Here is a 15643-nt window from a genome sequence, read left to right on the forward strand (position 1 = left end):
ACTCCACCACCACTCCAGAGTAATACTTCACAAAAAATTAACATTAGCCCATCTATACGTTCAAAAATTATAAATTTACGAGCATGCCCTTTATAGACATTTATATGAAGTTGAACGATACTCTTCTTGTTTTTTATACAGAAAATAAACAAATAAAATTCTGATCATTCTCTGTATCTTGAGGATTATTAATAGAATATCATTAAAATGAAAGAACGGTGTTTATGAAATTGGAGCACAGTAAAATCTGGAAAGAAGGGCTCATATGGAGCAAAAAGGCAACACACTTTGAAAAATGCATTTTAGGAGAGTGCATAACAATGGCCTCCCCATGATTAGCAGAAACTTGTTTACTTGCTGAACCAAACACAATGGAATAGCCAACAAACTTTCATACAGAGATTGCTTCACTACAACTAGAATTAGTATCTGCTTCTGTCGTTAATCTTGAATACTTCCACTTAAACCATCCTTGTCCATCTTCTCCACGAACCAAAACCATCTTCAAAGATACCTTCCATGTCTCAAATAAACTCTGTCTACATGATTAACATAAAGATCAACATAGTGAATCTTATTCACGTAATACTTTGACTTCAAATTAAAAAATAAGCATTAACTAATCTATGCTTCTCTAAACAGTTATATAATCCTCATTAAGATTCACATTAAAAAGCTGAAATTACAACTGTATTTGTGCCAATGGCTTCAAGTGGGTTTCAAAAATGTTTTTCTTTAGTGTTTCAAGAGCTACAAACTATAACCGGAGAGAACGCCTAAACAAACCAGATGTGAAAAATAAATAATAACAATAATGTCTTAAAAGCATCAAGCATAAAACCATACTACCATGAAAATAAACGTCTTCAGAAGAAGGATTCAACTAAATAAAATTATTGCCAATAATTGTATATTTTACAATATTTTCAATTTAGGTAAAATAATTGAGCTCATATTTTCTTTGCAAATTGTACCAATGAGCACATTGGTTTGTTGGGATTAGCAAATTGGCAGAAACGACACTAAAACATTCCCTTGACCTCAGTTTCCTATGGTACAGTATTGTCCAATTTGCACGGCTTTTGGTGAATATTTCTGATACTGGATGTTCAAATGCAGTATAATCTAAATACAAATACTAGAAATAACAGCTGTGCATCAAAATTGATTCCTTCTCATGATTGGGACATTAGGTTGAAAATGATGGCTCTTTCTACCGACTCCTCTGCAAATCCTAAATCTGCTGGTAACATGGTGCAGACTCTAGGGATTTTATTATGGATGATTCAGTCAATCTTGCTGCCACCCACTCTGCTGTGCATGCAGTTGTGGTATTGGAGCCAGCTGCCCCCTATCTGTTTCCAGTGCCTGCTATTCCTTGCAAGCTGGGCCCCAATACAGATATGTGTGGTGCATCAGATGCTGTTTCACCTAGGGGGGTTTACCTAGCGTGTACTAGGGTATGTATTGCTCCATTGGATGCTCCTAAGTCTCTCTCAAAGCTACATACGAAGGTGCACAATTCCTAGATGAAACATTTAAATCTAGGGTGCATCAGATGCTGTTTCACCTAGGGGGGGCTTGCCTAGCGAGCACTAGGGTGTGTATTGCTCCATTGGATGCTCCTAAGTCTCTCTCAATGCTACATACTAAGGTGCAGAAGTCCTCGATGAAACATTTAAATCTAGTTCCATGCTCTAGCAACCATCCAATTCTTATGCTTGGCAACATTATCTTGAAGGAGGAGGTAAAATATTCAAAACTGGGTCTGATATGTAAGTTTAATTACTTTATGGCCAAGCAGACGTTGCATGCTTGAATTTATTAAACCTAGCTATCTAAGCTTAAGGGTTTGATAGAAATTTATCCCAATGCACAAAGACTTTTTTCTTTTATGCAAATTGTGTGAAGATCGATCCTTTATATTGTAAAATGACCCATGGTTCTAGGACAAAGAAAAGTTACTGGTAAAGCCTTGGTTCCCTACCTTAACCCTGTTAAGTTATCATTTCTGTTCTACCTATTTGAATGCAGTCTCCATACCTCCTACTACAGTTCTCAGTTGACGCTTGATTTCGTGGTATTGGAAAGTTGTTAAGCAAATTTTTGACATTATGGTCATTTTTGCATTGCTCATTGTTAATTTTGGACTGCGTGTTCAGCTTGAAATTGTTAAGTTTTGATCAGATTCCGGAGTTCTGGGGTTGAAGAACAAGGAACTTCGGAACCTGAGGGTTCCGGGGTTCCTGGGTAGAGGGACAAGGAACTTGGGAACCTGGAGGTTTCGGAGTTCCGGGGGTACCTTCAGAGACCTGGGTCACTGAAGTTGGGAAGACTTAGGAACTTCGTTCTGACAAGACAACACTTCACACTTCATAATTCCATTGCTTTTCTCCTTGATCAACTGGGCAGTGCTGGTCTATGGAACATATCTCTGATCGGTTCTCATTGATGGACCAAGGGTGTCATAAAAATGACAACAGATACCATAATCCATAATTAATTTTACCTTTTAGATATTTGAAAATTCTTTTGACTGCATTAAGATGAGAAATTTTGGGCACAGAATGAAACAACGCAAACATACATATGGCTTGCATAATATCAGGGCCTCGGGCCTTCATGCTGTAAGGTACAATAGGCTACCTATCATGGACAGATGCTTTTCAACTTTCTCCTTAAAATAATTAATTAACGCACATTAATAAAGTGACTTTTAATATTTTCTTTTTAATTTCACTTAAGTCACTTTATTCAATTGATTAAAATAAAGCTATCCATAAGATTTACTTTATTGGACAACTTTAATTAATTAATTTAATTTCTTCCCTAATATCCCAAAATAGCCTACGAGAACTAAATTGGCTAAACGGACCATCTCCGACTACTCCTTGGAAGGGGACATTACATGGAATAGACCAATTTTTGTTCTCTACTTTTGTCCGCAAGAGGCCAAAGTCATCAGAGGGAAAATTTGAACAAGTTTTCTTCATTCACTGCTAAAAGAAAGTAATAGGTGTGCTGATTTTCTTGCCAATGCTAGAATAGACCAGTTTTTGTTCTCTACTTTGGGGAGTGAGAGGCCAAATTCATGGGAGGGATTTCTCCAAATAGTTAATTTTGTGTGCCCTATGTTAACAGACACCCTACTTCCTATTTTGAATTTCCTTGAGAATTTTTTTACTTCCCATGAGAGAAATATTGAAAGATGATTACAATCTTTCCTAAGGTGGTTTGTTGTAGAGGATACATGGCAACGTTTGAGCTTGTGTGCAGAGACAAAACTAAGGCAAATGCATTTTCACTACTTCAGTTCTATGCATGTTAAAGGTTTTATTTGAGGAAGCAAAAGAGCTCGATGTTTGTTGATACACAAAATTGCTACCACTAAAAGAACTTTGAGATCAATCATATGTTTAGCCAAATGCCAAGTTATTTATATCACATTAATATAAACTATATTAGCTTTCCTATCAAAATAAGGAATTCCTTAGGTGTTGGTCTATCTTGGTCCACTAATGGTATATGCAAGGTGCTCATCACGAATATCATCAAGTTTTGAATCCTAAAGGAAACACCAAGAGAAAACAAAGAGTAAAGTTAAAAGAAATACCTAAGTTGCCAAATCAGGTACGGGAACGGAAACAGGTACGTGTGTATGAAACACTGGTGCAGCAGAAATTTTGTTGGGGGTTGGGTATGTTTTGGGTACATTCATACATATTTTTCTGTGTGTGTGTATGTATGTATATGTGCATATACATACATACGTACATATATAGCTAAAAAATAGAAGTTTAGAATGTCATATACCAATACATACCATTTCAATTTCAAATTTTGAAACACAACATAGTAATTTAAATTCAGTTATCAATATCAAAAAGATCAAACTAGAATCTCATGATAGATAAAATCCGACTTCACTAATCAGCACTGTAGGTCTTAAGAATATCAAAAAGATTAAACTAGAATCATTAAACATTTTGGCATCTAGAAACACAAACCCTGGACGCACCCACAAGAGATTCGTTTTAAAATCTGATTCCATACATTTCATAACCGGAATAACCCAAAAAATCCCACAATTCAGCAACTTAGAGAAATACTATGGTAGCCAATGCGAGGCACAAACAAGAAGGATCAGGCTAAGGAAAATCTTCTTCAACTCACAGAATCAAAATCATATATGGGGATCATCTTCCAAGCATAAAGTGGTTGCTTTATATATGTATGTATGTATGTATATATGGGGATCATATATATATATATATATATATATAAATTCATTATTGCTCCATATAATAGATAATTATATTTATTTATTATTCATCTATTTTTATCACTTAAATTAGTAACTTGTATTTATGAATCATAATGCATACCCCAATTAATGCAGATTGCAATTTATAATAATTCTGATCCTTGATCGATCTGCTCTTCCAGCTCTAATCGATCTCTTCCTTTTTTTTTCAGTTTATTTTCTTAATACCTTTTCATTTTCTTTTTCCCCCTCCAGTTCCATGCTGGGAACGTCTCTTTATAGTATTCTACAATCAATGTAAAGACATGATCCTTCCAAAGGTCACACATATTTAGGGAGACGTGTCTGTTGTTAGCAGTGATTGGTAAAGGAACAGTCAGCAGGGATAGCGATTTGTCTTTATTAATGACTAAGGTCAAACACACCCCTTCCCTTGTCACATTTGTTAATGCTAACCACTTATAATTTCTAACCAATCAGATAATATATATTTTAATTAAATAAATAACAAGTGTCATTGATCAAATGTAATTAAATATTATTAACAACTTGATTAAATAGGTAACTAAATATTATTATTAATCAACACATTATTGCTATCAAAAACATATCAAACTGAAACAGAGACATGACACAGTCCCAAGTATTGTAATCATTTGAGAAAGAATCTAATTAATAAGATCTGTATCAACTTTGTATGACATGTTGGAATCCATGAAACAGCTTTGAATGTTTTGTAATAGTTAAATGTCTTCATGCATTCTTCTTCTAAGCGTTGTTATTTTCGTGTTATGTTTAGTCCAAGGTCAAATTGGTCATTGATATAACCCCAAAGATCTATATTTTAATCTTTGGATTAGTGCTATTATTTACATTTAGCTGTCACAAATGGAGGCACCTTGTTGGCGGGATAAGAGTTATTCAAAGTCTCATGCTCTAGCCTCTGAGATTAAAAATTGATAGGTCAACTTAGTAATTTTATCTTTTTTCAAAACCCAAAGAACAAATTGTACAATGTTTATATTCAGATACTTGTTTTTCTTTTCGATTTAAGAGTAGAACAAATTAGAAAGCCTCCCCTACAAATTTGAAGACAGGTTTTCCCATCCATTGCTATATTTTGTGTTGTCATGCAAGTAATGAATTAAAACACCAATAATACTTTTATTTGGCAATTTCCTGAAGGTGCTATTCTACTCTCTCAGCAAAAGATTATTTCCAACAGAAATCAAGGGAAGGAAGCAGCATTGAGGAAAAGTAAGAGACTCTAAGTATAAGGTGGTGCAGGAGCACCCAAAGACACAAATGGAGACACAAATGAAGCCTAAAAGAGCCTAATATCACCCATGAGGTGAAAATGATCATTTGTAATAGGTTGATAGGTTTGTGAGTCAATAAGACCCAATTGATGCAAGGCATTGTCATGGTTGCATTTTATAAGCCACCATGGATAAATGACCATGTGGTTCAGTAGGAGTCTAGGCATGAGTCAAGCAAATACAAATAAATATTGGTCTTAGAAACATCAGACCAATCCTTGGAATAGGTCGAATACAAAGTGCAAGTTGACAACTTTTGTTGTCATTGCAAAATGTTGTAAAAAGGGATAACTAATCCTCCAACAGTTCCAAAGTTTGAAAAGTGGTTGGAAACCGTTAGGGAGGCTATATTATCCCCACTTGGATCGATTACAAGGTTGTTGTTGGTGTAGTTGTTGAAGTTGTTGAAATTGATGATGTTTTGGAGTTTGGAGCAATACAATATATTTGGAGTTTTCTGAAATTATGCGTTTTTGCTGTTCATTTCTGACCAGTACGGATTGGTGGATGCCTGAAACTAATTGGATGAGTTAGGGAAGTCTCTTACCTTTCATTTGAATCAAGTTTGAGGTTTTGTAACAATCGGGTTGTAGAGATCCATCAAAATCTAACTAGACTGGTCACAAACCCTGCCGACACCTAGGGTTTCACCATAAAGATGCCCTTAATCTGACATTTTCACCAGAGGACCAAACAACCTGTGGGAAAATGTTAGAGGGGCCATTGTAGATTTTGGTGTTGGTTTGCAGGGAGGCTCCAAGCCCGAAGAAATTGAATTGACCCTAGGTGGGCATCTCTATGTGACCGCCTAAACTGAAGAAGTGGAAATCACTTGCAATAGAAAATGGGATCAAGTCCTGAAACCTTGGATTTGGTGGTTTGACACCTTACCCCACCTTGCAGAAGTGTTGGTTTAGTCGGGGGACTAATTACAAGGGGTACTTGCTTTGTAAATTAGGCCTAATTGGTTTAATTAGGTCTGGAAGGACAATAAGGGCATAGACCTTTCAACTTGTGGTTAGAGTCTAAGCCTTTGGGGACTTGTGTAACTTGATAAAGGGTATCTGAATCTACCCTTAGTTTGTCTTGTCCTTTGGAATTTGGTTAAGTTGTGTTTGGAGAACTCAACTGGTAGGGCTACTAAGCTACCGGTAGGGCTACTCGATAAATAGGACACTTGTGAGACAAGTATCCCCTAACACATTTGATAGTCAGATCTTATGGGTGTTTTGTGTTGGTTGGACCACCAATAGACAAAAGCCAATAGGTTTCCATCCCACCGGTACCAGAAGATTGTCTGCCATTCACACAAGGGTAGAGTGTTTTCATCCTACCGGTACCGGAAGATACTAAACCGGTGTGGATCCAGTCACACAAATTGTTGTGTGAGTTGAGTATTTGGTAGGTGTGTTGTTTACACCTTGAGCAAACAAAAGAACTTGTTTTGGACATAGTAGTTGTGGGTGAGAGAAGGTTTTCACCTAGTTTGTTGCCTGGCTCTGCATCATAAGGGAAAGATCTAAGATAGGGACCTGAATAAATTTTTTGTCATTTCTAATCTGGGCATGCTGAAATTTGTTAACAGGATTTTGGGGCAAGAAGGAATTGCAAACACAAAACTCACTAGGTTCCATGCCACTGTTGCAGTCGATTTTCAAGATAAAATAAAGGCAGTGGATGCAAACCCGGATGCTTTGGAAGGAATTTTCCAAACAGAGCTTCCCACAATAGAATGTGTGCAAGTTGATCATAGCTCAAACAAGGAGGGGATACCATGCAGCAAGAAGAGACTCCTGTAACAAGCCTAGAAGAAAAAACCCAGGAGCTACACAAGGGAAATAAAGGCACTTTTGAGAAGAAAGAATAGATGGCAACTTACTCTAAGGACTTGGACTTTGTGAGGACAGGCTGCATGTAATCCACATGGAGGGGTGATTAGGGCTCTCCAACATTTTGCCTTCTCTGTCCTGGGAAGGCTTGGTGGTCCAATTCAGGACTTCAACTGCACAAGGAAAACTGAAGAAAAATGTGAAATCAAAGAGGAAGGCAGTTGTCCTTAAGTAACTCAGTTTGCGGAGGAGGATATGCTCACTTCTGGAAGTAGCAGGCTTGGGAAGGCTCCAACTGGATTGGACTGATCAGGGGCTGGTTGTATTATTTCCTTTTCATCTAGGTGTGAATTGGTGTGGAGTGGCAGTGTATAATGGTTTTGTCTGTTTCTTAGGGTGGATGGGCTTCAAGCTATTGCTCTAGGGTGACAGGGTGTTGTATATTTCTTTTAGTATAGCTAGACGGTGATGACCACCAGCAAATTCTGGCGTTTTTTATCTCTAGCATTGCATTAAAATGATTATATTTTACAAGTGAAGGCCCTAATAGAACCCTTGACAATTAAAAAAAAAAAACTTATGAAAGAGGATTAGCTCAGAAATGTGTTACCTCTCAATTTGAACAGTCCTGCGAGACAACATGATTGTAAGGAAAACAGGAACCATAGCAGCACACAAATGCTTCAATGTATGGCCACTTATGATATAATGAGTCAGCTTGTAAATTGGCTTGTCTTCTGCCTCTTCAATTTTAGCCAAGAGATAAAATCCTATAAAATAACAAACAGATATTTACAAAAACAAAATAAATTATTAGAACTTGTCTGCAAAAGAGGGCATATGAGGAAGTACATATGAAATTCTCAGATAGAAATTATAAAATAGAAACAAAAAAAATTTATCTTTGAAATTAAGCAGACTCTTTATGCATTCTATATGGAAAAGCGAAATCAGTCAGACATATCTTTGGGAAATGTACACATGCAAGAACTTTTAGAGCTTGGCTTACAGACCTAAGTCAATTATTTATTCATCACCTCACTCTCTTGCCAAGGTCCTCTTGTAAGGGACACTAGGATGATCAGAGATACGTGCAAAACTTTTATATCACACTATAGCTTCTACCATTGATTCCCTCTAAGTCAATGCAAGGCAGCTTTTCATGAGGATAGTTCCTAGCTAGGCATATGGGAGGCTGTTCAAGTAGGATTTACTTATTCTTGTAAAAGAAAAACTTATTTTCTTTAGTAAAGATGTTGATTGTTCCACACGGCACAGGCTAAGATATTAAATTTTCTAGTTTTTATTGTAATTCTATTGGTAAGCTGATTGTTCCACACGGAACAGGCTAAGATTGGTAAATTTTCTAGGGTGCATAGTGTGTGAGAAAATCTTCAAAGCTAAATGTGCATTCTGATGAAAGAATGTTACTAGATGCATGCCAAAAACAGGTGAAACTGAATTCCCCTATGCAACTATAACAGTTTCCAAGTAATGAAATGTGCTTTCATTAAGAAGCTGATCACAAACCTCAATCGAAAAATATACGACCTAAAGGCACTTGAAAAAAGCTACTTAAAAAGGGATGAACATGTAATGTCCCCACTCTGAAATAGAATTTAATAATAAATAATAATAATAATAAAAATATAAAAGAATATAGTTAAATATAATTAAAATCTAATTAAGCTAATGAATGGTCAAAAGGCCTGAAAGGAAAAGTTGTGACTCCTTCAAAAATGAGATACAAATGGGACAAGAGAACCTCATTTGAGAAGGGGGATAATTTGGGAATCAGAAGTGCAGATCTGATTGTTAAAAGGGTATGTCCCTTTCAAAGGGCAGAAATAATGAAGAGTTACACTTTTTCAAAGGGTGCTAATGGTGAAAGGGTGTGTCTCTTGCCAAAGGGCATACGTGATGAAGAGGTGTGACCTCTCCCTCACATTGAGAGATATAAAGGAATCAAAAGCATCTAATGACATCACCATCGATCAGATAAGATAGAAGAGCAGTTAATAAGAACTGGCTCTCAAGCATCGATCAAGTTTAAATTGCAATCTGCCATCAGACCACAGCCTGGTACGCTGAATCTATTTTATAATTAGAACAATTAATTATTACAATTTCATAAAGTTAATAATTAAAGATGAAAGGCCAATCTAGAGCAGAATTATGTTTATCTTTATATTCATATGTTATAAGCATTAATAATTAGAATAATATAGAAAACTGCATTTATTAATGAATTCATTCAATATATATATATATATATGCAAATATGCAAATGGACTAAGATAGTAAATTCATATAAATAAATGATTAGAATATGTTCATAACATTTACATTAATAATTGTTATATGGTAGCCCAATCTTTAATCTTTCCTATTGCCCCTAAGAAGGATTGAATGTGAAAATGTTAGAGAGGCAGTGTAATGTCCCCACTTTGAAATAGAATTTAATAATAAATAATAATAATTAGCCTAATCTCAAATCTTTCCTATTGCCCCTAAGAAGGATTGAATGTGGGAATTGTTAGGGAAAGGCGGTATTAATACCTCTCAAGGTAAATAAGACCTGCGGTGGAATGGATATGTGCTACATCATACAAAGACAATGGATAAGGCCTGTGGTTAAATGGGCATGTGCTACATCATACTAAAGTAATGGATAAGGCTTGCGGTGGAATGGGCATATGTTACATCATACAAAGGCACTACTTGTGGAGGATAGTTTTTTGGCGCCCTAACAAAGATACTTCAGAATCTCCACTAAGATTGATCATTAGGATTGATTAGGGATTAGAGCTGGCTATGTTGATTATCCCTTGTATGATGTATGCTAGTTGCTCCCTAGAGCTAACAAATACATAATAGAATATCAAAGAATGATGAGATGTGTTTAATTATTGGAAAATAGGATATCTCCTAATAGCCTATTTTCCAATAATTAAACACACCTCATCAACAAGCAATGGTTCCATAATCGAACCAACAATTTTGTTACCTACTGAGATGATTTCATTAATCCTCCACAATGAAATTTCTGAAATGTCATTTTCATTTTTGCCCCTACAATTACAAAACCACTTCACTATCAAGACAAATGGTTTTGTCACACTTGAATGAATATATAAAATTTGTGACATTCCACCTTCCTAATCAACTTGTAAAGCCAAATCCCACATTCCCCATCTTGTACCACCTCCCTTTCAACCACTAGCATCACAAAAATCCTGCATTTTTTGCAAGTCCCCACATATTCTTGAAGCTAATCTTGAAATTTCAAGATCTTCATCCAACACACCTACCATTAAAGGTAGTCTCCAACTACATCCTTTTCTCCTTATCCACATAGTTTATATTGTACCTAGCTGCTCATCCATGGGACTACTCTGCACTCAACCTAGATTAGCACCAAAGTGGAAGACACAATACAAGGATACTTGGGTACTCATTCAAACAAAATAGATATCAGTTTTGAAACAATCTCAGGTACATCTGCAAGCATTCATCTTGTGAGTTGGATAGTAATGGAATTCTAGTTTATTGTGATTTATCAATTAAGTTTGTTAGATTTTCATTTAAACTATGTTTTAGATTAGAATATTTCTTCAAATCAGCATTTGTCCATGTGCTTAAAATTAGTGAGTTTAGTTAAGTTTTGGGGGAATTTTAAATTAGTTTTCTGTTAGATTTAAATTACATTCTATCTATTTTGTCTCTTTTGGTTTCAGGTCAAGAACCTCCAAGTTTTTCCACAAGCTTGGATTCTCTAGGAGACCAAATTTATTAAGGATGTACCATTGTCCCTCTATTTAAGTCCACAATTGTAAATGCCAGGCTTGATGAGCACACAATTATACTGAGAGGGGGGCCTGAATCAGTATAACAACAATCTTTTACTTTTTCAATGTTATACCATAAGCATATTAATTTCACAATATCATGCAACAATTTCACAAGGATAATACAAGATTTATGTGGAAACCTTACGGGAGAAAACCAAGGCAAAATATTGCTTATATAAACTTGTCTTACAAACTTTGTAGGAACCAACCCACAGGAGACACCAATCTCTCATTTAGGAAATTTCACCCCTTCAAGATGTTGCTTCTTCAACAAATGATGGATATCTTGATCTTTCTTCCTTTTATTCACTCCACAATTTCTCATAAATCATAATATACTTGTACGATCAGACATGCTTGGATGATATTTTTTAATACATAATCTCTCCTTATTTCTTCCATCCATATGTCTTATACTCACAAATTCTTTATCATTTGAATGATCTCTATCTTTATTTACTCCTCACTTGCTCACTTTGAGTGTTTGACTGATTTTCCTTTTTAATCCTCCATACTTCATTCCCTTAAAAATCTGCATTTACCGTTCTTTAAATCTGCATATACATATTCTTACAAATCTGCATTAACTCTTTTGATGATCTTCTTTTTATCTTCTCATTTGCAGATATGCAGGTGTTGAGTATGATATATATTTGTATTCCTTTCACACACCTTCTTATTTATCTTCACACATTACTCGTCACTATTCTTTGTTGTGTATATAAGATATTCCGTTTTTTATTCTCTACTCCCTAATCATTTTTCAATGTATTCTTTATATCCCCATATTTAGATGATGGGACACATCTCTTTGAAAAGAGATATCCTTTTGAAATGGACATGTCCTTTGATTACAATCTTGCCTTAATTTACATACCAGTCGCTGCCATTTAATGCTTGATTACTATCTATCAATCGCTGCCTTTAGAAACATATATGACCGCTGCCTTTTGACTATTATTACTAACTTTTAATCACTGTCTCTTTTAGTCTTATTCCATTTTTGTATCATATGCTTTTGTCTTATAAAATTGCAGCCTTTTTTTTGTCTTATTCTATTTTTGTCTTATATAATTGCAGCCTCACCAAAACATCGCTGCTTACTATAATCATATAAATACTTCTTATTTTATTTCCATAAGACTTAGATCAACCAGCATGATGTGTTCAACACACTTCTTAACAACGCCTTTTCCTGCATCTCATCCTTGATCTCTGTCTTCAGAGATGATGTCATTTGTTTATATCAAGTAAAATCATTCACTACTTGATCAACACTTCCAAAGTTCTGCAGAGCAGCCAGATGAACTCCTTTGACTTCTCAATTTCTTATCTGTGTTCTTTGTCATCTGTCCTCTCCTTTTTCACATTTGTCTTCTCATCAATTTCCTCATATCATCCAATCATTAATTTCCCTTTGACATCAATGACTATATTTCTAACAAGGCTCCATCTGAGAATAATGGACTAACCACAGTGCATAAATCAACCTCAAACTTGCCGCCCCTGCACATTGGGAGCTCTGAAATACTCAGGGATCATCTCATTGCTCTCAAACATGTCATCCACAACACAAATACATATTTTGATTCATCTTGGGTTCATATATGAGCTTCCACACTCTATCTTTGCTGCCCTGTTTTGGACAGCAGTCATTGTAGTATTACCAGTACCTTTGAGTGCTCAAAAATCATCTTCATGCATTTTAAAACATTAAGCATATAAACAAGCATCAAAGCTTTCAAATCAATGGCTTATTATAGCTTGTCAATTTGTTGCCCATGGCATATACAAAATCCAATCAGCACATTTGAATACTATTTAAATGTTTATGACATTAACACTGGCAGATATCACAAACATTGTTACCAAAAACATTTAAAACTTGCTGTCCACAGCCCAAGCAAGTCTATTTATATTGTTCCCAATTTGAAAACTGCTCGTTGATCATTCAAAGTTTCAAACAAACCAAAGAACTAATTAAATCACAATCAGGCATTTAAGTTAATTTTGTTTTGCATGATTCATTGTGTTTTCATTTAGACAGCAGCTTGCACATATTTTCCAATGAAATAAAAAGTACTATTTTGCTTAAACTTCATTGGAAAATCAGAATTCAATGGTTTAGCTGTACAGTAGCTTACATAGCATTAATAAACAAGATTTTGTTTGCATGCCTGCATTTGTTAAACATCCATAAGGGGCACAATCATACTAGGTGAATATTATACTATTGAATTTGCATTCATTTGAGCTGCATTTATATAGGCCACTTACACATCATCAAACCAAAAATACAAAAAAATTAAAAGATTCCAAAAAGAATAAAAACATCCATATAGCATACCCCATCATGATCTCGCACATCAATGTGCTCTGGAGCCTCAATGACCACAATTCAGAACTCCAAGAAGAGGCGATTTTCTGCCTCTTAATTCATCCCAATCTTCTTTAGTTTCTCATTTAAGTTGAGGGATTCCCTGCTAAGAAAATAATAGAGCCAGAACTTACAAACGATTATCTGTCTCCACCCATCTGATGACGATCTCCTCGTGTTCCTAATTGAAGTTGAGGGATTTTCCATCAAACCTCAACCATTAGTTTTTGATGAGCACTTTCCACAAATGCTTCCCATTATTACACACAATTATTCCTCTAGAAGTCTATGAACAAGCTCCCTTTAAAGGAACTTTCCACATTAACATTCTTGTTATCCAAAGAAGAGTCTCGGCATCGGCATCGACATCATTAGTTTATCCTTAGATCCTCTTCTTCCATGGAGGGTTTCCTTTGACTACATAGGCTTGTTGCAGCCATTTAATGTTCCTGCTGAACCTAATAATCCATAAAGCATACCAGATTAGACTTCTCTGCCAAGCTAACTAGTCTTGAGCATACAAGATTCATCCCTAAGATTTTCTTGTGAAATCTTTAGTGGTGATCCTAGAATATCTAATTTTGATCCTTAGTTCTATCTGATATTCAGAGGCTTGTTATGGCACAACCCAAGGAGTCACACGGTTTTTGAAGTTCCCTAAAAGATATTTTGCTTATGCACAGTCACATGATCATATGTCTCTATCCCACTTCATGATATCTGATTGATGTCGTAATAATGCAATTTCCATGGCATTTATAACATTGAGTGCACAAATGAAAATCAAAACTTAATCCTGACATTCGCTAGGGTGAAAAACTGTTGAGTTTCACTCATAGAGGGAACAAGGGATCTTCCATCAAGACATGAAAATGTAAAGAATCAATTTGAATTATTGCAAAGAAGAAACAAGAATAACTCTTCATTAATGCGACCCTCTGAATTAAAAGCAAGTTATATAATTAAATTCTACTTAAGTCTCTTATAACAAAGAAATGTTTGTTTTATTTTGAATTTTTGGGTGTTCACAATCTTTCATTACTCAGTAAGAATCATAAGGTCAATGGAAGATAAACGATTGGTGCCCTAGTGGCCTCTTAGGAGCAGGGTATTGCTGAAATTGCTGAGTTGTCACTGAAGAATCCCTCCTTGGCCTTTCTACTTCTTGTCTAGAGGCTGGATATTGTTGGTGACAAACAGACTTTGATTATTGCTACCAAAAGGCTCTATGAGACAACTTGTGCTAAATTTTAGTCTCCCCACAAATTATTTAACTTTTTCCAGTGTGCTATTGGACTCAAATAATGGTGTCCTGTCTCAAAGTCTTCCTTTGGCAACATAGTCACACCAATGATGGTTGTATAATGCATCTTGTTTTGATGTTGTAGAAAATGGAGTTCTTCTCTCCCATTCCCCTAAAGGTTTGTTGAGACAGACACACTTACCAAGCAATTTTTCCCAGCTTGTGGTTAACCTTCACAAAACAAAGGCTATGATTTTCAATAGTTCTATGGATGCTCAGTCCACGATCTAGTTTCCCTATAGAGGAAACCATATCAATATCATGACAGAAAATACTTGCCTGCAAGTTCAAATTACTGGTCTATCTTAGTAGCACCTATATGAAGGATATGACTTAAGTCTGTCTTGAAGAGCTGTGCTTTCAGATACATTTCTGAAATATCCATTAGGGATGTGCCACGTACATACAATCATTAAATGTAAAACTTTACGGGTTAGCAGCTTGGGACCCTGATTTGCAGTCTGTGAACTGGACACATGATAAGAAGGTTCAATAAAGCATGCTTACCATATTATCAATTAAACAGACAGGTCCATAATGGATTGTCCAAGCCAAGATTGTTTCCCTGCCTGTGTCTGAAATATATTGACTCCAGAATGAAATATCTTACATTGTTCTATAAATTCATTATAGTGATTGGAGTTGATTATGCAAAGATTGAATTGCCTCTTATCTTGAGAAGAAATTAACAAATAAGGAT

General features: G+C 35.5%; 1 protein-coding gene across 3 annotated transcripts in view; it reads right to left on the minus strand.

Moving 5' to 3' along the window:
• Positions 1 to 55: 55 nt before the first annotated feature.
• LOC131029581 (uncharacterized) overlaps positions 56 to 15643 on the minus strand; it is an 86092-nt gene continuing 70504 nt past the window's right edge. For 2 of the 3 annotated variants that reach the window (XM_057960105.2, XM_057960108.2), the window contains 2 exons: positions 8023 to 8182; positions 56 to 539 (listed from right to left, as the gene is read on the minus strand). In XM_057960105.2, the coding sequence (XP_057816088.2) occupies positions 392 to 539; positions 8023 to 8182 (308 nt within the window). In that variant the 3' untranslated portion in view covers positions 56 to 391. The remainder of the gene's footprint in view (positions 540 to 8022; positions 8183 to 15643) is intronic. The other variant, XM_057960107.2, reaches the window with a different exon arrangement.

The sequence above is a fragment of the Cryptomeria japonica genome, chromosome 3 (genome assembly GCF_030272615.1).
Source record: "Cryptomeria japonica chromosome 3, Sugi_1.0, whole genome shotgun sequence".
Classification (NCBI taxonomy): Eukaryota; Viridiplantae; Streptophyta; class Pinopsida; order Cupressales; family Cupressaceae; genus Cryptomeria; species Cryptomeria japonica.